Source organism: Brachycentrus maculatus, unplaced genomic scaffold, assembly GCF_059751285.1.
Source record: "Brachycentrus maculatus isolate JH-2025_06_01 unplaced genomic scaffold, ASM5975128v1 h1tg000518l, whole genome shotgun sequence".
NCBI classification, from domain to species: Eukaryota; Metazoa; Arthropoda; class Insecta; order Trichoptera; family Brachycentridae; genus Brachycentrus; species Brachycentrus maculatus.
This window is the reverse complement of record NW_028281264.1, coordinates 591,951-616,033: the sequence shown is the minus strand read 5'-3', so window position 1 is coordinate 616,033 and position 24,083 is coordinate 591,951. Positions and strand designations below refer to the sequence as shown.

The 24,083-nt window shown below is 34.9% G+C and overlaps 1 protein-coding gene across 1 annotated transcript; it reads right to left on the bottom strand.

Annotated features, from left to right (window-relative positions):
• On the bottom strand, nt 1-22,964 carry LOC148301779 (protein zer-1 homolog). The gene is made up of 8 exons (XM_088272728.1): nt 21,735-22,964; nt 17,218-17,426; nt 16,622-16,793; nt 11,508-11,669; nt 7,699-7,860; nt 4,992-5,141; nt 2,897-3,149; nt 1-2,239 (listed from the first exon to the last, which is right to left on the bottom strand). Exons 1-8 carry the CDS (start codon nt 22,719-22,721, stop codon nt 2,109-2,111), a joined length of 2,226 nt encoding a protein of 741 aa, XP_088128854.1. The 5' UTR covers nt 22,722-22,964; the 3' UTR covers nt 1-2,108.
• Nucleotides 22,965-24,083: the final 1,119 nt, after the last annotated feature.

Genomic DNA, 24,083 nt, shown 5'->3' with positions numbered 1-24,083 from the left:
TTTTTATTTTTTCGCTGCCATCATTCGCCCCTCACCGCACCAAAAAGTGACTGGTTGGGAGCAATTCATTTTGATAGGTGACTCTCAGATGACACTCGTAAAATTTAGTTTTTTGCCCTGTTAAAAAACTCAGATAAATTTACTTTAAAAAAAGGATTGTAAAAAATTGGTTAATATTTCACATTATTAAGTGAGATCTGGGTCACAATTTTCTGCATATCGAGTTTTACATATAAACCAATGATATATGAATAATATCTGTCATTACAGACTTGTACATATAATAGTTAGTTTACACAAATTTCTCACATATACTTATGTCTACCTGGAAATTAACACCAATTTACTTTCATAATACATTCTAGTAGATGTAAATGAAATACATGTCAATGTCACTTAATCAAATAGAGGTTAAATATAATTAAATCATTCCGTGTTGCTGTAATAGGGTGTGCACACGTTATACATTTGAATTATTACAAAATAGGATCTAACTTATTACAATGGTAGGTTTTTAAGTGTAAGTATCGCACATTAAGTAAATTTAGAAGAGGCTCAAAAAATTTATGTTATTTGGAAATGTAAAAAAAAATATCTACCACTTGAAAACTAAAAAAAAAACTTTTTTTAAATGACACATAAATGTATATCCGGTATATTTTAATTGAAGTTATAGTTATGGGAAATGTATGTACAAAAATAGAAAATGCATTTTCAAAATGAACTAGAGGAGAAAATGTTAGGATAAATAAAGAAATAGAATGTGTTATACACTTAAATCGATTCTTACTAATTATGTTTTTTTTTTATTTGAGTAACATTAAAATAAATTTACATATTTTTTCATCTGCAATGTTTTTTTTTATATCCATTTCTTGATATTTTCTATCGATCTTAATTCTCTATTCTTACATCACGTGTCTCGCCCTGTTCCATTGTTATCCACATTTATTATTTTCAAATTCTGTAATTATTTACCCAGTTATAAATAGTTAGACATTTAAAAGGTTACACTTGTCAATTAAATATAGTATATAATACAATTATTGTAATACAGTGATGAAAAATATTATTTTTCAAACACCTTTTTAAAAAAAAAAAATTATTGAAATATTTTCAGGCCTTTCCTAGTACTTAAATAATTTTGAAAATAACTTTTTATACATGAATCTGAGTTTCAGTTTTTCAAATATGTTTGTATTTTTTTTTATTTATCAAATATTATAATTGTTGGGGATTAATAACTCGTAAATTTGAAAACAAAATGGTGACCAAGTAAAAAAAATATTGTGAATTAGTTGCCCGTGGCCACTTGATATGTAATTTTCAATCCAACTATACTTGAAGGTTAAAAAAGTTTTCACCAATTACGACATTCAAATAGTGAAATTAACCGTGTCCGTTTTCATACAATTGAATTTTACACTCACCCAAATCACACAGTTCTCTGTGATACTTATATAGGAGACAAATTTTTGTTGTGTCACAGAAATGCGAGTCAGCCGTGATAACAAGGGATCAGTGTTCATCGGTGAAAGAAACATAGTGGAATCCGAGAATATGGGAGAACTCTCCCTGCACCCGGTAATATACGACCCCCCAAGCAGAATAAGTATCTGTACTTATTCATCCAAATATTTTCAATTTTGATAATGTTATAATATGACCATCACAAAATAATATGCACACTCAATTACTCGTAAATACTCAACATTGCATAAAATTTAAAAACAAAACAATCCAAAAAAGTTTATGAGAACATAAATAAACCTGAAGAGTAACTTTCAAACACCAACAACATTCTGAAACACACCCGACCCAACTTTGAATGTTTTTAAACAATATCTCTTAATTTTGAAACGATTTCACATAGATCCAGTGCTGTTTAGTAATCATAAGCAACGCAATCATAATAACTACCGAACTTAAACGTTTGCCGAATGTCAATGGAAGAAACAACACAAAAATTGCAGTTCTTTTACTGATAAACTCATCACTCGAGGAACTGAAGTTTGTTATATTTGCACTCCACTAGAACATGTTAGAACGTCTGCTGATGATTACTTATTGGGGTATGGGTTGTAGGACAGCCCAAAGATCATTCGGCGTTAGTAGTAGCAGTTATGCCAAACTAACTTCGCCAGAGCCTTGATATCCGGGTTGGGCTCCGGGTGATCCAGAACTTTCTGCAGCAGGTCACATCCATTCTCGGACTTCACGAGAGAGCAATACTTCTCCGCTGCAATAAAACAAAACTTCATTAGGTTCATGTTTTGTGTTGAATTTCCCAAAATGAGTGGTAACATCATACAATTCAAGGGCTGTCAAATTAATTTAAATATGTATAAGGATGTACAATTCATTTGTGACCTTTTTTGCAAAGTTTCTTCAAGTTGTTCCGTAAAATTTGGAATATATCTAGAATTTCAGCCTCTTAAATTTTAAAACAAGAAGCTTTTATGGTATTTGACATTAACCCTTATAGTGCTTAACTTATTTTCACATATTTTGCATAAATTGCTAATTGCTTTTCATCATCACTACTTGACAAATTTGATATTTTGTAGGTATAAATAAAAAGCTTTTACTTCAAAAAATACAAAAATCAATGTTAAATTCACAGCGAAATAATTTTAAATGGTTATTTATAAATGTTATTAACTTATTAAAAATGTTATACATGCGCGCGCTAAGACACGTCCGTACAGGTCGATACCTAAATCAAATTGCGCAATAGTCGGTATTCCGACGCTCCGCACTTTATACGCATTAATAGAGAGTCCATCTATTGATGGTTCCCACTCTAAGGGTTAATAAATTGATCTTCTTGGTTAAAATCAGATTACAAATGTCCATATATTGATCTTTACTGATAAATAAATTAATAATAGATTACGGTAGACAGTGGTCAGGTTGGCAAGTGCCCACAGCGCCCAGTACTGGCACTGCGGGGTGTGGTAGACCTCCAACAGCTGGAGGATGGGGAAGAAGCTGCGGTAGTTGATGTTGCGCTTGGTGGTCAAGCTCCAGCGCCGAACAGCCTCGTCCATGCACTTGAGCACGTGCTCGCGCGAGGGTTCCATTACGACCCACGCGGCCGGCCCATCGGATGCCACGTGCGCTAACAGGCCCGCCGCATTGTAGCTCACCTGTAAGTTCAACAGCCGAATGCCATACATACGAGGTCTGTTCAAAAATATCCGACCAAAATTTTTATTGGCAAAACAAATAATGCATTGAGAGCGGAGCTATATAAATAACCATTTGTATACCTAATACCTAGTGCTCAGGCTCAATTTTTATCACAACCACAGCACCACTAGCCGTTGCCACGCCGTTCAAGAGTGAATAAGTACATGCTATTGTCGTCAGATTTTAGTTTTAACAAAATGACAGAAAAAGTTGAACAATATCACTGTATCAAATTTTGTTTAAAGCTTGGGGATTCTCAAGTGGAAACTATCCGCAAAATTAATAAGATGTTTGGGGACGAAGCAATGGGCACCACACAGATAAAGGAGTGGTATAACCGCTTCAAAGATGGCCGCTCATCAGTGGAGAGTAAAGCATGATTTGGTAGGCCCTCAACATCCAAAAATGATGTTATCATTGATCAAATAAGGACCCTGGTCATGCAAGATCATCGAATAACGATCAGAGAACTTGCTGACGGAGTGACCATTAGTGTTGAATCCATTCATTCCATTTTGACTGAAGATTTGCCCCTCAGCAAAATTTGTACTGATGTACTCCGTGTGATTTCTGGCTTTTTTCCTAAATGAAAATGCCTTTGAAAGGAATTAGATTTGAGACCAAGGAAGACATCATGAACATTGCGACGGACCACCTGCGCGCCATACCAAAAGAGTCTTTCCAGCGTTGCATCCGCCAGTGGCAGAACCATTGGCAAGCGGACTACTTTGAAGGGGATAAGTGCCATTTAATTGTATCTCAATAAATGTTGTTTTTATGAATTGAAGTCGGATAATTTTTTAACAGACCTGGTACAGTCCTACTTCTACATCACAAAAGCGGCTTTACATATAAAAATAGTGATTTCATGGGGGTTTACTTGTTATTTGAGCATTGTTTAATGTAAAAAGACTGTCTTTAAGCTAATTTTGATTTCTGGTCAAAATAAACTGATGATTTCTCAGTAATATATTTTTAATTCTCTAAGATTCAAATTGAATTATCTTTTGTTCTTTTTATTTGTTTTAGTCTAAGTGGCATTTTTACAATTGGCATTTCCATAAAACATTCCATGTTCAGTGTGAATACCTAATTGTTTCTAAATTAATCAATCATAGAGGCGCATGCTTCTTTATAAAAAAAAAAATTAAATATCTCTATTTTCAATACGATGAGATATATATTTTGTGACGGCAGCCACAGCAAACATCGGCAAAGAGTGGCTAGGCATTATTTTTGGTCAGTACTTCTATACTGAGTTGAATCATGGACCCTCACGATAAGCACTATGAACCGATAAAAGGAAATTCCAAATGTGGCTACATCGTAGAATGTTCCGCATTCCATGGAACATATGGTCAGCAATACAAATGTGCTACAAAGAGCAAGAGCAAGGACACAGTTGCTGACTTATATCAAAGTCCGGAAGGTGTTCTATCTGGGGCATGTGCTTAGAGGAGAGAAGTGCGAGTTATTGCACCTAATCAAAGGCAAAATAGAAGCTCCGGAATATACAGTATGGGAGGTTTTATTTATAAAAACAAAAATCATATAAAAATTAGCACCAGTTCAAATGCAACATGTGAACATTTCAAAGCAATCGGTGAATAATTTTTGGAAATTTAAGATTTTGAAAAAAACTTATTTTTAAATTTTTATTTATATAGATTGTCAACATTTTGGTGTACAGCTAATATTTTTATAATAATTAAAGACAGAAGTGAGAAAGGTTTTTGATAATAAACTAAATATAAATTTAAAAGATAAACAACGAAAAGTTCACACGTGTTTCCACCTACCTCAATCCCGTCACAACGAGAGTCTAGCAGATTGCAGAAAACGGTCAAATACTCGGAGGTCATGAACACGGAACGTAGCTCGGGCACTTCGGCCACATTGCCAAGCAGTCCCATCATATTGCGCAATAACTCTTCTTTATCGGGGAACCTCTGCAAAATTATACTAAACATGAGACACAAATACACATGACAATAATGGAAAAATAATCATATTGTGGTGATTTTTTCATAGCTTTTCCAACCATCAAGCAGAGAAAGCTGATGTACTTCGGACAGGTCATGAAAAATGGAAAATATCGCCTTCTCCACCTAATCATACAAGGAAAGATTGAGGGGCGAAGAACTCAAGGACGCCGAAGGACATCATGGCTGAAAAACCTACGACAATTGTTTGGCAGAAGCACCAAATCTGTTCCGAGCTGCAGCATCAAAATTGAAGATAGCCATGATGATCGCCGATCTTCGTTAGAAGTGGCACAGAAAGAAGAAGAAGAAGTGGTAATTTTTTTCATAGCAATTTATTCAAAATATTATTCTTATTACTATTATTTTTATCACTTTTACTTGACATGTATAAAAATAACATTTATTTCCCTAGAAAATTTCAAATGTTGTCTACATTTTTTCTTCAAAAACAAAAAGAACTTTTTTTATTTAAGAACGTATCACACCCCCACGAGTAATACAATAAATCGATATGACTCTCTCTTATTCCTAATACTAAAGATAAAAATGAAGAACCAATCTCTGTAGGATATAAGAAAATGAAGAACAACTCATTTCCATACATAAAATAACTTTAATCTCATATGTGACCCATTTATTTTAAAAGTGTCCACCTGTTAATAATTTTTTCATGGTAATAGTAAAGCGTAAATTTACATGTTCTGTATAAAGTGAAGTGAAACGTACAGAACTACCTGTTGTAACAGCAGGGAGAAATTTGACTTTGTCCTCATTCTTAGCGCAAGTTTTGAAGTATTTTTGCAAGGTTATAATGGAAGTGGCATGTTATGCTTTATGAGTTCAAAAAAGGCAACAATGCAATGAAAACTGTGATGAATATCAATGCAGTATATGGAGGTCAAACAATATGCATAAGCCAATGTCAGTGGTGGTTCCAGATATTTCGAGCCGGAAGCCTAAAGGTGGAGACTGACCGGAGCATTTTGTCGTAACATAACGTCGTAACATCGCTCGAGACGAGTATCACTGAGCATCCGAAACTATAGATGGAGCGCTCGGCTCAGTGTACTGACGTGTTACGTTACGACGAAATGCTCCGGTCAGTACCCACCTTAATAGCTTTTCCTCGAGAGTATGTTGAGCTTAATGAGGATGATGCTTTTAATGTACAAAATATTAATGAGAATGTCCTGAGGAATTTGGTGGAACAAAAACCCATAGTAACTGTTGAAGAACTGGCAGAGAAATTTGGATTTGATCATCCAATCAATCGTTGACACCTAATTGCCATTGAAAAGGACAGCAAATTAGATCAGTGGGTTTCTCACAATCTTTCGGAGTCTACTCACGCACAGAGAGTGAATGTATGCTCTTGTTTGCTGTCACGTCTCAGAAATTAGCCTTTTTTCGATTGAATAGTGACTAGTGACGAGAAATGGGTTCTCTATAGAAGAGTCAAGCGCTAAGGGTAGTGGGTAGGAAAAGGAGTAACACCCCAGGCTAAAGAAGACCTTCGCCCATATAGGGTGTTGCAATTGGTTTGGTGGTATATGAAAGGTTTAGTCCACTTTGAGCTATTAAACCCAAATCAAGCAATAATGAATGAGGTCTTCTACAACTTGAGGGGCTTAAGGTAACATTAGAAGAATAATAACCATATTTGGTTTCAAGACGAAAAGTGTTATTCTATCAGGATAATGCTTGGTTGCACACAGCATTTTGAGTGGGAAATAATGCCCCGCCCCACCCACTATATTCGCCGGACGATGCCTTATCTGATTTTTTATTCCGCAGTCTTCAAAATTAATTTGAATGGAAAAATTATGAATTCAACAGAAGATGTCAAATCAATACTGGAGAAGTATTTTTCGTCAAAGGCAAGTGAATTATGGCAAAGAGGCATAACAAGCTACCATATAGATGGATGAGCATCGCAGAAAGTGAAGGATTATGTTAGATTGAAAAAGAACCTTAATTTTGAAATACAAAAGAACTATAAAAACACCGCACTACTGATGACCCAATAGTTTCACATTGTTATCCTGTATGTATATTTTTAATTTTATTGAAACTCAAACTCTTAAATATCTTAATTAAAATATAAATATAATTAGGTCACATTCCAAATTAACGACTCATATAATGTCCATTATTATCTATATTTTTTTTTTCAGGAAGTATCATTATCCTTTTTTCATAAAACTTTTTTGGCTTTAGACAAAAAACTGTTCCAGCTAAATTTTTACTTCATTGTCATATTGAATTTCTTTCTCATTTGAAAATATTTGCAATGATCAAAATAAATAGCAATCTGATGGTATCAAACTCAGGACTATAAGGTGAAAAATATATATATATATAATAAAAATTTGTGTGAAAATAAATGCATCTTTTAGGACCCATTTAATAAGAGAAATATTATAATTTTTGAAATAAACGTGACACCCTTAGTCATTATAAAACATACTTGATTGTATATTATAAGTTATTTAAATTGTAATATAAGATGAATTGAATGTACCTGAAGGCAACCGAGGAAGTACATCATTCCCCTGTCGTCCAAGAAACGCCTGCAGTTGTCGGGAGTTTCATCCGTGACATTCCACATGGTGCTCCAAGCCACCTCCAGTACGTCATCGCATACTTGCCTTTCCAGGCGATCGGCTATCAGCATCAGCATCCTCTGAAAACAAAACCATATCATAACGTGCTGATAGAATAACACGACACAATAGACTACAACTACGGATTTTGGCCAATAAGTTAATACCAAAAATGATGAGATAATTGGTACTACTCTAACTGAAATCCGTAAATAAAAATGGAAAACATAATGTGTTAAACATTCTACAATTCAAATATCAAGAAAACATTGCAAAGGGGTAATATCATTGCGTATATGAAAAAATTCCTATCAAAAACCGCGGGAAAGAAAGGAAATGAAATACTATTCTCATAAAGTTTCTACGTATGTGATGATGATGTACACATTGCCAATTTTCTATATACAGTTTTTTGACAAGTGAATTTTGCAAATGAAAATGATGGACAAAATATGTACAAAAGAAATTAAAAAATTCCCTTTAAAAGTAGAGCATATAAAATTTAAGATTCCTTCCTAATGACAAACCCATTATACAATATTGTATATGTAAAATTAATAAATATGTATTTTTTATAAGCAAAATTAAACCTATATACACTGTGTGGATAATGAGTTTGTAACTGAGGCCCTACTCCAAATCATAATCCAAGGGAAGGTGGAAGGAAGACGAGGAGTAGGAAGGAGGATGTCACGGCTTTGAGCATCAGAAACTGAAAGGGTCTCTGAGTGAAGCAACTGTTCCACACCGCAAGGGACAGGAACCAGTTCAGGGCCATGACAAAATCTCTAGATACGGACATGGCACCCAAACAAGAAGAATTGAAGCCCTAGTCCAGGGGTTCCTAAAGTGTGCACCGTAGAAAGTAAAGAGGGGCACCATGAGTCGATCCTCTATCATTATCCGAAACCACAAATATTCTCGGGTATCTATATAAAGCAACAATTTCTTTTTTGAGAGCTAGCATCTTTCTACCCAACTACTATTATTGTAGGTAAGTACATATTTCTTTCGACTATAATGTATGTACATACATATAATAACATTATATATTCCAAATAGCTTACTAAAGTGGGTTGCCGTCACAAAATACTAAACTTGTAAATGCACCACGGGCTGAAAAAGATTGGGAACCTCTGCCCTAGTCCATTAGTTTATTTTGCTCACCAACATGAAATGGGATATAACAGGCGATTTTAAAATGACTAGGAAAAATTCAGTATTTTCCACATTCTAACTTTAATAAGTTATAAAAATATTAAACACAATTTTTCAGTTCTCAAAACCGCTCTTTATAATGCTCCACCAGGTACATGGATAAAAAAATAAAGTGTCATTTGTAAGTACAAAAAAATTATCTGGTACATAATGTCGCCATTACACAATAATTTTTAATGCTATATAGTATTACAAAATTAAATAAATCGCTCAAGAAATAACACATATATACATAAGTCGCATCGCATTGTACCGCATGAAAAAAATTAATTGCATTCATTCAAATAAGATTTATCCTATCTAAAATTATAATGACAATTTTTATGAATTTTGAATTATGCCTGAATACTTTAAAGTTTATTTTTCATACAGTGGAAAAGAAAAAAAAAAACGGAATATGAATGAGGAAAATAGGAAAAACCACACCAATTATAAATCATCCAAATTTAATAAAATGTTGGCAATATCTTATTTTTTTATTTTTGGTTATTTAAAACCATTCAATTTAAAAATAATAGGTCATATAAAAAGTCTCCGCGGTTTTTCGCCACTAGATGGTGTTAATGCCTATATATTTGGCAACACTCACCAGATTTTCTCAAATGAACATGTGCTTAACCCTTTGGTTACCAGGACTTTTGGGGTTACTATGCCAGAAAAACCACAATTGAAACATAAATAATTCAAAAGTATTAAATGTGTTTGATAATTTACACTCTGTGCCATTGTTTTATCTTCAGCTCGATGAAAACATCTCTCGCATTTTATTTAACTAAATGTATGCAACGTTATAAAAAAATCACAAACTAAATGACTAAAAGTAAATGCTGCTCTCATAATGTCCACTTCCTTTTTGTGCCGTACACACTGGAGATTAAATGTCTCGCCGACGTAATTGCCGACATCTGCTATTGAAAATATACAATAGGGTTGTGAGACATTAACAAAATTTTAATTTTCCAATGAATGCATTATATGAATGAACGTGGAAAGGCGAAGAATGTTTACAAAGACAGAGTAGTGTGGCGTTCTATTCTCTCTGCCTACCCCTGCGGAAAGGGGCGTGATGGTTAGTTAGTTAGTTAGTTAGTTATGCATTATATTTTTATCAATTTAGTGCATATGTTTATTAACCTTGACACGTAAAAATTTATCTTTTTGATTAATAGCACAGAATTACACAATTTACTTTTCGCGGAAACAAAATTGGTTTAATGTGTTTACTAAACTATTTTTGAAACTTTAAATTTTGTAATATTACTAATTGTAAGATGTAAATGATAAATAATTCTAAATTTCGATTTATAACTTATTGAGAAAAAAAAACATAATATGAATTGAAATTTTTTAATAAACGAAGGACCCGGGAACTGTTTGATCGATTCCGTTCCGGAAATTTCAATGTCAAAGATTCACCTCGCTTTGGTCGGCCAGTCACTGAGAAAGTCGATGAAATTTTAAAACTGGTGGAGCAAGACCGGCACGCAAGCTGTCAGGAAAAAGCGGAGATACTAAACACCAACCACATGAGAGCTTGGAATCATTTGAAAAGAGCAGGCTACAAAGAGAAGCTGAATGTTTGGATGCCACTCATGTGGCATTAATTGAATCATAAATTTATATTAATGCAAAGAAATTTGACTGACCGAATTACCATCAGTGAAATGCTGCTGAAACGCATATAAATCGAACCAGTTTTGAAGCGAATCATAACAGGCGATGAAAAGCGGGTGAAATACGAGAATATCAAATGCAACCGATCATAGTCAAAGGCTGGTGACCCGCCACAAACAACTTCAAAGTCTGAATTACCAGCAAACAAAGTAATGTTGAGTGTTTGGTAGGATTAGAAGGGAATTATTATGAGCTACAGAAACCTGGCAAAACCATCAATTTGGTCCTGAACTGTGCGCAACTCGACCGTTTGAACGAAGCGATCCAGAAAGAACGACAGAATTGGCCAACAGAAAAGAAGTTGTATTCCATCTTGACAATGCGTGGCCACAGACATCTTTGATGAACTCAGTTGGGAAGTTTTGATGCATCCACAGTATAGCCCGAATTTTTCACTGTCTGATTATCATTTGTTTCGGTCTCTGCACATCTCTCTTGATGGTAAAAAAATTACCGACCAAAGCACCGCTGAAAATCACTTGCTCAAGTTTTTTGACGATAAACCACAGTTCTAGTTCTACACTGATGGAATTATAAAGCTACCCGAAAAATGGAAAAAGGTCACAGATAATAATGGTGAACATGTCCTCGATTAAAATTGATTTTCAATAAAAAAATAATAAAATTTAAATGTACCAAGAAACTTTTTATATGACCCAATAGTTATTTGTAAAATCCATTTATTTAAATGAAAGCTTTTATTCATTTCTATAAGTTTTTATTATTTTAACTAAATTTATAATTTTTTCAAAGAAAGTTCGTATTTATTCCTATTTTTTCTTCTTTTCTTGTAATTTTTTTTAAACAAATCTAAAGAAAAATAATTGAATCATACCGAAATAGCGCCTCGGTCACCCAAGTACTGCTTCTGTCCACCATCAACTTGGCAAGCCAGAGTGTTGAGAAGGTAGATAGCTATACGCTGAACAAATCCTTCTTGATTCCCATCGGTCACTCCATGCAATAAAACGGTAACTATCCGTTTGTATTCAAACACCTGAAACAGAAAAATTCAAATTCAAATTTTCAAATTCAATCAGAGGCGGCCGGTGGCTGAAATTGGTGGCACTGCATCTCACTCCAAAAACGATACTACATAAAATAGGTCAGCTTCAAAATTTTACTAACTTTTTCATGACAAATATAAAATATTGCATCCAATTAATCATTTTGGACTGTCATAGAAACTCTTTCGAAAATGGTTGCTTTCTGAAGATGTTTCTTCATAGACGAATCCATTTTAACAACAAAATCTATCAAACACTTTTGCTTCATTATATCCTCTTACAGCTAAATCGATTTTTGTTGTATAATTGTCATTTATACACAAATTTTAATATTCATTTACTTTTGAATTGCCCGATATAACTGCGTTAACTTGTCACATGGATATGTGTGGGTGTGTGTACTGTGCGTAGTAGTAGCGGTTACATTGTACATTAATAATAATATAATAAAACCCTTATCCGCACCCCAATGGTGCATAGGGCACTGTGTCATATAAACGCAGTGTTATCTTGATCGTTTCCACATGAAGGAAAGGTGATCAGCCCTCCAATTCAGGTACTAGTCCATGGTAATATTGAATAAATATTACAGTGAAAAAATCACTTTTATTTATTTTACCCCCTTGGGAATTGAACCCGGGACCTCCAAAATGATAGCCGAGCGTGCCTGACCATTACACTACGGAAGGTGGACATTGTACAATACTTTTATTAAATTGAGGCATGTTTAAACTGACTTGTCGCCAAGGCATTTTGACGCATGCGCCGGCAATGCATGGAAATGTTTTATCTTCACGGATGATTTGCCCCTACAAGCGTAGTCTGTCTCACTCATGTCGCCGTCCAAAGGAATGGAAAGATTCTCATATCATTACAGTAGAGAATTATGTGCAAACTAAAATATGGACAATAACTGATTTGTGCAGAGGTATAGAAGATAGTTTGGCAATAGTTCAAGCGAGAACCTTATACAAAAAATACTGGATTTTAAAATAACTGAATCACTGATATTGGTAGATTAGATAGCGTGAGCACATACTGAAAAACTGCATGCGAATTCAATGCAAATCATACCGGTTATAAATGCACATCAGAAAGATACGATCATATTAAAATAAATACATAGACAACGAGTTGCTGCCGTCCCATCTGCACTAGTAAGATTAGTTGACCCCGCTGATTTCAAAAGTACACATAATCTGATATTACACACGTTGAAATTGAAATTAGACACATTTAGCATCTCAATGTTGAAAATGGATTATTTTACTTTATTTGTAACCAATAAAACTGTTAAAATTCTAGAACAGTAATACCCCGCTTAACCCCTTGAGTATTCATTAAAAAATTTAAAAACTGGAAAAAAATTAACAACTTTTTTACTGACATATATATTCTGTATAAAAGCGATTTTGGGGCAAAAAAAGACTGAAAGTTGATATTATGGTGGTAAGTGTGGATCAAGAAATAAAAGGAATCCATAATTATATAATAATGACTCATAATTGCGAATAACATAAAATAATATAATAATCATAATATAATAATAAAATAATCCTAAAATGAAAACAACAACAATTTATCATCAATAAATATAGTCTAAAATACTAGAGTACATCATGATCGTCTTGTAAATCAAAAGTGCAACCAGTAGCATGTCGGGTTGTGGTCCCGTGGTAAGTGTGGCGGACTCTTAAGTCAGAGTTTCTCGGTTCGAACCCACTCCACCACAATTTGATACCTACTTCTAATGTATTTCTATTTTATATTTTTAACATCTCATCACAGATGAAGAATTATATGGAAGTGTGGGTATTTACAGGACTTACGACCTGTTATAATCTGGTTATGTGATTACTTTACACATGAGTAATATTCACCATTCTACCCATGATTGACAACCACATTACTCAAATTTGGAAGTCGTACATACTACCTTGATCAAAAAGTTCCTGGAATCACTATTGTGTGGCGTTTTTAGTCACCCGATTTGAGTTTTCTTTTTTTCTTAGGTTGCTACATCTATCATTGATATTCTATGAAATTTTCAGCTTGATAGCTTGACATTTGTAAAAGTGGGGCCGTATTGTGTACATCTGCGATTGTGCGTGTTTTGGAATTTTTACAATTTTGAAAAATGGAATGGATTTTACGACGAGTTTGTATTCAATTTTGCGGTTTTAGTGGTGCGACGACATTGAAAATGCTAGAAAAGTGTTTCGGTAATGATACTATGAAGAAAACGAACGTTTCAGAAGTGGCTATGAATCCGTCAACGATGATGAACGTAATGGCAGGCCTTCGACGAAAACATTAACAAAATCAAAGAATGGATGACCGTAAGCCGGAAATTGACAATTAGAGAGATGGCAGAAGAGTTAGGCATCGCTTTTGGATCCGCTCAAGACGTTTGGGTGAAGCAATTCGCCAAAATGACCAGATTTGTGGGCAAACAACTCGTGGATCTTGTGTCGCGATAATGCACCGTCGCACCATGCCATTGTTATTCGTGACCATTTGGCTAAAAACGGAACGAATACCATCCAACAACCACGGAATTCTCTTGATTCGGCTTCCTGCAACTTATTCCTATTTGGTCGACTCAAGAAATCGCTCCCAGAACCCGTTACAGCATCCGAGATGAGGACATTGAAAAATCGAGGATGGCTCTGATGGCCATATTGAAAACCAATCAAGCGCTGGCATAAATGGGTTGAAGTCGATGGAGAGTATTTTGGAGAGATTTTGGTGAATAATCTTGTATTTTTAATTTTCTGAACACATTCCGGGAACTTTTTGATCAAGGTGGTATATGATCAATCTCGTGACATTCTGTGACTGAGTTTACAACAGCCATCTATTATTGGATTTAGAAAGCTTTTATGTTTTTTCTTAATCATTAAGCTCTAATGTTAATGAAGTAACATATGATGTTTCTTTTAAGGTATATGTACATTATTTGCAACTTTTTTACATTTCAATCTAATATGATACATGTTACAGTACTTGAGTGGCAATACAGGTACAGTACTGTGTACTTTATTAACTTTTTTATAATTTTTAAATAAAATTAGGTTATGTGTAAAAAAATTATGTAATAATAAATGTGTTGTTGTTTTCCTACAAATGTTTATCTTCAAAATCTTGTTCAGATTTCCCGGGATTTCGGACATCTGGGGTTCCTCTGTATTAACTGTTTTAATATAAATCAAAAACCATTTTACTAATGGGTCAACAATGACAAAGCAGTATTTATTATTTTGCATTACTTTGTCTTGATAACTTAAAGAAACCTTTGAAGATAAGAATGATCGTAAAATGAACATAATATTAATTTATATAATTAATAGTTTGTTTTAAAATTAATGCTGACCCAGAGTTGGTGGACAAAGATATTCACTCAAAATATTGTAAACGTCAACTGAATAACCCTGTTCAAACAGCTAATAACTGGCTTCTTTACCCTACTTAATATTATTTATTCTATTATGTGCAAATTGCAATTAATTATAAATTCATCACATAGTGATACAACAGTGGTTTAGAATAAATTTATCAACATCATTATGATAACAAACTGATGAAATAACAAAATGAAGAAAGGAGAAGGAATACTGATAACAGAATCTCACATTACTGTATTTTTTTTAAGGTGTAGAACAAAGAAGTAGAGATATTCATTGTCTCGGGTGTATAATTTTTAAACTTAAATACACATGTGAATTCAATATTCATGTTACAAAAAGAAACATTAAAATAGATCTTTTGATGAAATAGTAAAATAATCCACTTCCGTAGTGCAATGGTCAGCACGCTCGGCTACTGTTCTGGAGGTCCCGGGTTCGATTCTCAGGGGGGTCAAATAAAATAAAGAGATTTTTTCACTCTTAAATTTGTTCGATACCCTGGACTGGTACCTGAATCGGAGGGCTGATCACCTTTCCTTCATATGTTAACAATGATCAAGATAACACTGTGTTTATGCAGTGCCCTATGCACTATTGGGGTGCGGATAAGGGTTTGAAGAAGGAGATGAAATAGAGCCAAAGTTAGCAGACAAATTTTCAGGGCATTGTACTTTATTTGAAAAGGGAACACTTAGTATCAATGGGTACCTTAAGCTGGCAATACACACACCGCCGTATACTTAAGAGGTTTGCATACCAGCACATGGGTAACCGGTAATATAAATATTCTGGTAAAAGTTGACAAACTAATGAGTGAGGAAAGAACCGTAAAACAAATTTATGAGGCAAATATAGTTGGAAAAAGGAGCAGAGGAAGACCGAGAAGAACTTGGCACGATGAGGTATGCCAAATACTTGAAAGCGGTCAGGTCAGGAGTCGAAATAATCGGCGGGTATGCATGAGGAGATGCATGAACGTGGAAGAGGCAAAGAATGTATGCAAAGACAGAGTGGTGTGGCGTTCTATTCTCTCTGCCTACCCCTGCGGTATACTTATTAAGGTAATCCCTTCAGTTTACAATAATTGAATAATCATTGAAATTCATTAACCTTCCCCTCCCGGTGATATGTATTTACTACAGCTGGACTTTTAAAATGAGAATACCAATATAAAATATAATAGATACGGGCTCAGAATTTTTCAGAAAGTCGTGTCGCTACGCTAGCTATTGCGGCTACTTGCGATGTATTTTTTTCTTGTTTTCAGATAATTACGAGAGCTGACATTACAAAATTGTTACATTTAGGAATATTTACATTTTTCCCATTTTAAAACCACATTTTCATATGGTGTACAAAATACATATCACCGGTGCACATGAAAGTTTTTAGCACCGTAAGGGAAGGGTTAACATCAATTTAGTTTTAATTTGCCCTAGTCTAGATCTTTTTTTTTAAAGAAAAAATTAGATTAAATCAAAACAACAAAAAACAAAAAAATCTATATGAAAAATTATACGCAATGTTTTACTTACGACATCATTGGGAATTTTGAATTTACAAAGGGTGAGGCAACCGTTTCTCATCATCGTATCATCATCCATGTGGATCTCCATGGCATTCAGCAGACACGATATGATTCTCTGCCTGGAGCGAGTATTTATAGGGCACTTATCCTTTTCTTTGACGATGTAGAACAAAGTCGCACTATAAAATAAACAACAATATATTTAATGAAATTAATTAATACAAAATCGTACAATCGCATTATTGAGATTGTTCACTTGATGAGGCAATGAACTTATGAGCTGGAGACTTTGCCCAGGTCAGTAATGTTAGCTTATTCACATGTTTTAAAAGTGATAGTGTTTTTGCTAGACAAACATAGAGATATATTATGCTAGTGTTTTTACCCAGATAATTAAACAGTTTCTATTCCACCGATGGATCTTTGGTATCAGCCTTTTGTAGCCAAGAAAAAAAAGAAGCCCTTCTGATTAATATTAATCAGCCCTTCAGGCCTATGAATTTATGTATTTTTGTATATTTTATTCAATACATTAACAATGTTAATTTTTGAGTATCTAAACCGAATTTGTAAAAAAAACAGCAGAAAATTAAAAAAGATTACCTTCCAGATATTTGGATGTGCTTTTCGTTTACATGTTTTTCCATGCTGTCCAAAACGACAACGAGTGATTTGGCCAGATCAATGTGTTTATCATTTTCATATCGGAAGATATGGTACAAGTCGTTCAGCACGCGAGTCAGCATCTCTGAGCGATTCATGTATTTCGTGGCCGCAGTCAAGATTTGGTCTTCATTGGCATGTCCTGTGATCTACGGATAAAGAAAAGGCAATTGGTGGTAGCTGATGACACAAAGATAAATGTCAATACATTTGTAATTATTTGTGCAGAGAAATGGGCTAGGCCTTTACACTAGACTAACATATTTGTTTTTACTAGCTGTCTTTATAAAATAGTTTCAAATTTCATGTGTGTGTGTTTGGTACTTCACAACCCAATTACAGCATTACCACTACACTATAAAGCTTTTCTTTATTTGTAACCATATGAAATATGAGTATTGTAATAGATCTATAGTGACACGCGTTTCGATAATAATAAATAATAATAATGAAATTGGATAACTTATATAGCGCCATTTTCGTAAAAAAATACCTCAAGGGCGCTTCACTGTGAATGAATTGGGGAAAATATTATGGTGGAAATGATTTAGCAAACAAATGTGTTTTTAGTCTTTTTCTAAAGATCATCTCACTCTCACTATTTCTAACCATTGGTGGAAGAGCATTCCACGCCGTCGGTCCTGCAACAGCAAAGGCACGCTCGCCAAATTTAGTGCGTTGCTTGCGAGCTGGTAAGATAACTTTGCCCATTGCAGATGTTGTAGCCGATCGAAGCGTGAGACGTCTATCAACCAATTCATCTGGAATACACAGCTCCTTAAGATACTCTGGAGCCATATTGTGTATTGATTTATACATGAGTAGGCAGAGTTTATACTCAACCCTTTCAAGAAAGCGTAACCAGTGGAGTTTGTGAAGTAGTGGGGTGATGTGACTGAATTTAGAAATTCCAAAAATTAGTCTCGCTGCTGCGTTTAACACTGATTGCAGTCGAGTCATTTTATTGTTTGGTAGACCCGTGTATATACCGTTACAATAATCTACTCTCGATATTACAAACGCATTTATTAATTGACGGGCAGCATCAACTGGCAGATTCTTGCGAATGCTTTTGATTTGCCTTAGCTGATAAAAACATGTACTTGCTGTTTTGCTGATTTGAGTCTCAAGGGAGAGATCAGAATCTAAGAACACGCCGAGCAGTTTGACGGCCGGTGTAGTTGTACTCTTTGGATTGAGTGATGTCGTGTTATCAATCAAATTCTATATCTACATCCAATATCAAAATAACTATCAGAGAACATAAATTATGCTCAAAAGTAATATTGTTTTAGAATTCACTAACCACTAAGTAGATTACCATCACATGTACAATATCAACCATGTAAAAATCCTTCGAATTATTCAAACAAAGTCTTAAACTTTAACATTATTAAATTAACACATTGTAGTCGGGCGCTTCGAACAATAGACTCTAGCCTATAGCGGGTGTTTTTCGCGATTAGCGTAAAAATATATCGCTTTCTTAAAATTGACACAATTTCTAAACCAAATAATATTTTCGATTGAAATTTTCGAAGAAATCATATATGACATTTGATCATCAAAAATAAATTATAATCATAATTTTTAATTAAGTATTCCGTATTTCACAATTTTAGAAGCATTGTAAACTATAAAAAATAGTCTTCCCTTCCGAGGTATCATTCCCTATACAATGCTAATATAATCAAATAATAACATACCAAACAGTAAACAAAACAGTGCGAGCGGTATGAAAAATACTCCAATACGTGAAACGGCTCAAACTAAACTTGAGATTGAGATTGCATAAAAACTCTAGATTTCTGGGGATACCTTTACAAGCGACACACTAGCCAATCTGGACAAGACATCTCAAATAATGTCAACAGACTGTCGCCTAGCACCCAGGTAGTAGATTACCTTTCAACGCGTTTTATTTCACGCTGATAACAAACCCGTATATTGCCGCTTCCCGCCGATAACCGACAGTCGACAAAAACGGCATTTGCCGTGTCCCGCAGTTGACCGACAGTCCGCGAAAAACGGCTAATGCCGTGTCCCGCCGACAACGTGTTAAAAAATCCATAAAAACAAAGATAAGTAATGTTAGACCCATAATTAACAGTATAAAAATTAACTAAAGCCTCCCCCCTATTGTCCATTTCAAATTTAATATTATGTTTCACATGGACGTTTCAATGACGTTTTCTTTACAAGTCCATATCTAATATGTATCTCTACTGCCCTTTAGACCTCACTTTCAATTCACTTGTAGTATCAGAGTTGCCAATCAAAGATGAACTGTCTTTCAAAATAGCACCCGACATTTTCTTATACAATATATTCATAATGTTCAACATATGGAGTGACAATCCTCTTGACATATTGTCCCCTACACATGTCAACTGCACGCTTTGTTCTATTATTATGAAAATGATTTTTGTTTTTCTTTTATACTCTATTGAATTTGTCAACTCACGTTTGCACTCTTGAACTGTGTTGACAAAAGAACTCCACTTTACTTTTTGTGAGAAATGAAACTCAAGTAATTTTGTTTGTAAAATCCAAATAAACTACTGCGCACTACTCTAATTTTATTACGTTGGGATATAGACAGAATTTGGGTTTTATTTCTATGGAATGTTCCCGTTAATGTTGAAACAATTTCTCATATGCTATGATATAATTATGTAGATCACGGGTGGCCAACCCGCGACGCCCTTACGTGCGGCCCGCGGTCATGTATAAAGAATATATTTTTAAACCAGTAATATATTTGAGATACACGGTTTGATGCATCAACAAAATTTATGCCCTAAAGTATTCTATGAGCCAAGTCATGCATGTTGTTATAAAACAGTGAACAATATCTGTTCGCACGCTCTTCAGCATTGCCAATTTAAGGCAATCTCAAAAATCTCGAAAACCTTCAACAGTGTGCAACTTCAACTATTAAAATAGATTGAGAAATTTTTTTTAAAAAATTAAGTAAGCGAAGAGAAACTCAAATCTCAAACTGAGTTGTCATTTATAAATTGGTATTTACTAAAATAAAAATTTTAACACTGTTTTATTTTAAAAAAAATTTAAAAAAAATTGTATTTTTTATACATATGTCCCAATTAATAATATTGATGATTAAAGAAAACACTTCGTTTTTTACCACCTGAGTTTTATTATAGACTACATGTTTCAGAAGTTAAACTTCCATCATTCAGGTCTGTATAATAACTAAAATATAAAATTGTTCTATAAATAAGGAGAGGGGACTTTACCCTTACTTTCCCCTCTCCTTATTTATAGAACAATTTTATATTTTATATTTTAGTTATTATACAGACCTGAATGATGGAAGTTTAACTTCTGAAACATGTAGTCTATAATAAAACTCAGGTGGTAAAAAACGAAGTGTTTTCTTTAATCACTGTAACATGTCTTACCACAAAGTTAATGCCGAAACAATAAATAAAATAATATTGATTGTTAAAAATTTTCAAAATGTTTATTACTATACCAATACATTTTTTGTTGGTCTATTGTATGTTTTTTACTCACTTCTGGTCGTAGTAATGTTTTCTTTCTTCACAATTACCATGATTTTACTTTCTGATTTCCCCCGCATTCAAATTATTTATAATATGTACTTACAAAGAATCAATAAGTATGACATTTGTTACTTTAAAAAAATCTGTATAATGTTTTTTCTGTATGCGGCCCTTGGGAAAATTTTAAGTCATCGATGCGGCCCGGGATGCTATATGTGTTGGCCAGGCCTGATGTAGATAATTCACAGCGAAACTGGCATCGCGGGTTCCTATCCCCCCAAGTGTAAAATGATATCAAGAAATATTTATTTTCAATTTATCTGAATGTTAGTGATGTGTATTTCACATCAACCATCCTACCTGCAGACAATTCCCTATATAAATCTAACATATGTTCAGCAAGAAGTATTGATTTGAAAAAAATTACCAGTGGAGTTTCCTTTGTTCTACTACACGCTGTTCTAAGTTTTAAAACAATACTATTTGAAGTTAAAATTGTTTTTATGGCTTTAAGTTTATCTCCCGTCACCTCGAGATCTGTCTACCATCGATGTCTGCTGATCAAATCAAATACTGTTAAAAATATCTAAAAAATCTGACTAAAACATATCAGTTGAAAAAAAAAAAGGCCGGCTAAAAAGTATTTCATTCGTTCAAAGTTCATTTGGTAACGCTTTTAGAGTTAGACTTCTCCCAGATCCTAATAATATGGCAATTAATGAGTAAATTTCATCCTCATGGCGCGGTGTGCTAAGGTACGCGATCGACGGGAAAGAAAAATAAAAAATTGCATCCACAAAGAGAATCGAGGATAAATGCTTCAAAAGGTCTGAAATACATTTCAAACCCTCTGGCTTATAGCTAGAACCCATATCATAATAATATAAAGCAATACATTAGCAAGAACAAGAAACAAGTAAATCTTACTTTAATAGCTGGAATATCATGTCGGCAACAGGCTGCATGCTGAGTCCCGTAGAGGCCCAGGAAGGAGAGAGGTGTGCCCATACGAGAAGCTAGACCGGGGATGTCGCAGCCCCCTTCGGCTATACCGTTTCCAGCCAAGTTGGTTCCGGAAATGTCCAGATAGTCCAGGTCCGGCAGGCTGCACACGATGTGACCCAACACTGCGTTGGGGGTGACGTAGCGCCCCGTACGCTCGCTGCTCTGCGAGATGTCCAGGACCTGCAACTTGGTCATGGCGCAGATCCAATCCAAGACTTCGTACAGCCGGGGCACATTGTACAGCACCAGCGAGAGCAGGCTCTCCAGCGGAGTCAGGTTCGGCAGGTTGGGAAGGAACTGGCACTCGGAGAAGTCCAGGTGCGTGAGAGTGGTCAGCAGCTGCAGCTGAACTATGGGGTACGGCTGCCGACGCATGACGAGGTGGCGAAGGGCCGGAGCTATGAAGGCGAAGCCGGTGCTCTGCCATTCGGGGTTCCACTCGGTGAAAAATGGCACATTGCTACCAATATCCAGAGTTATCAACTCTGCCGAGTTCACGGATATCTTCTCTAAAGACTCGATGGTCAGATTGTCGCATTTGTTCAAGAAAATCTCCTGCAACTTGTGCGAGGCCAGGATTTCCATTCCCTCATCGGTGATTGAGCTCCTATCCAATCTGATGGTCTTGACTCTAGTCCTCGAATGATCGCGGAATATATTAACGAACGCATCAGTTACCGGAAACTCTAACTGATACGCGAGGATAAATCGCTCGCATATCTCACGCGGAAAAATAATGTCATCCTTCAGCTTCAATCCACCGCATATGTCATCGGACCTTTCGCAAATAATGAAAATATTTCTCGAAACGGCCCGCAAGCAAATGTTGTACAGAGTTTTCGGGTCACTAGTAGGGAGGTCATCCTCCTCCATCCTGCTACAGCTCGCACGATTCTCGTTTAGAGACATCTTAAAATGTTATTGTTTTATTCACATTTCACAAATATGTCACTTATGACGCAGTTGTCCGTCAATAAACAATATTAAAAAAATATGGAAAAGCCAATGTATAGCTGAAATTCGGTGATGAAATGTTAAATACACTGCCAATTTACTGAATATCAAATATTACATACGTTTACCGCAATAAATCACCACCCGTTTAGCTTCCTAGATAATAACGAACAGCAATGAAGGAAAAGTAAAAAGAATGAGCTCTGTCAAAAAAAAAATTGCAGAGAAATGTTTCCATCCTATGAATCCAACGACTATAAAATTATTTGTGAAGTAAAGTTCTTACTCGGCAAATAATATATTTAATTTAAATGTTTTTTTTCTTTCATCAATATTTTACTACAAATACTCGTAAATGCTAATTAAATATTAATACTACAAGGGCATATGAAAAGTAAGGTCTGCAATTTTTTTCGTAATTATTGAGATTTATCGCTAATATATAATATTACATAGTTAGAAAACATGAACATTCAGCTATTTTTTGATGTAGTCACCTTCGTGCTCAATGACTTACCACATTTTTTTTACCTAACGTCCAAGTGACTGAAATCTAGCTAGGCTTATGCAACACCGCTTATCATGACCCTACTTAGGCTTCGACTTTTTAAGTTTAATAGCCTATGCCTACTCGTGAGTGGATTTACTCTATGTAATTACTATAATTTCGTGCGATTCATGAGCGAAATTTTAGACAAAAACACTCGACATTTCCACATCCGGGAGTCGAACTTTTGTATTCCTTCCTCGAACCAGCTTCCCGTAAAAAGAGAAGAACTGCTTCTTGAACTTCCTCATCGTTTTCAAATTTTCGTCCTTCCGTAAGGCTTTTTTGAGGGCCGGAAACAGACGATAGTCATTAGGGGTGACGTCTGGACTGTACGCTGGGTCACCTTCCAGAAAAATAGATGGGTGATAATGACGCACACTCAACGCGGTTGCATAGTATGCGACGGCTTGCTGCTGCGCTCGTCATAATTGTTATAAGGCAGCCAGGAGCAAATTATTTGCACCACTCCCGCGCATTATTCACGCACTTTGGACCTTACGCTTCTCTCAATTGGCGATGAATTTCAATCGGAGTAACCTCCTTTGCATGCAGAACGCAGTTCGCACTTGGCGGGAGCAACAATCGGGAATCTATAGCAAATGGCTACTGCACCGACACTGAGCTTAGCTCTCTAAACACAAGTATCTACTTTATTAGAGAGGTAGAAACGTTAAACATATTTGAAATATTTTGTATATTTACCAACTATTTTGTATTATTTAAATAAGTTATGTATTTTATAATAATAATAAAAATCATGTTGATAC

Bases quoted from the DNA above. Each gene is read 5' to 3' on its own strand.
- LOC148301779 (XM_088272728.1), bottom strand. From the start codon at position 22,721: ATGTCTCTAAACGAGAATCGTGCGAGCTGTAGCAGGATGGAGGAGGAT. The intron at 16,794-17,217 runs GTAATCTTTTTT...TTTATTTTATAG, and splicing joins CACATCCAAATATCTGGAAG to TGCGACTTTGTTCTACATCG. The intron at 5,142-7,698 runs GTACATTCAATT...ATAATTTTGCAG, and splicing joins ACTTCCTCGGTTGCCTTCAG to AGGTTCCCCGATAAAGAAGA.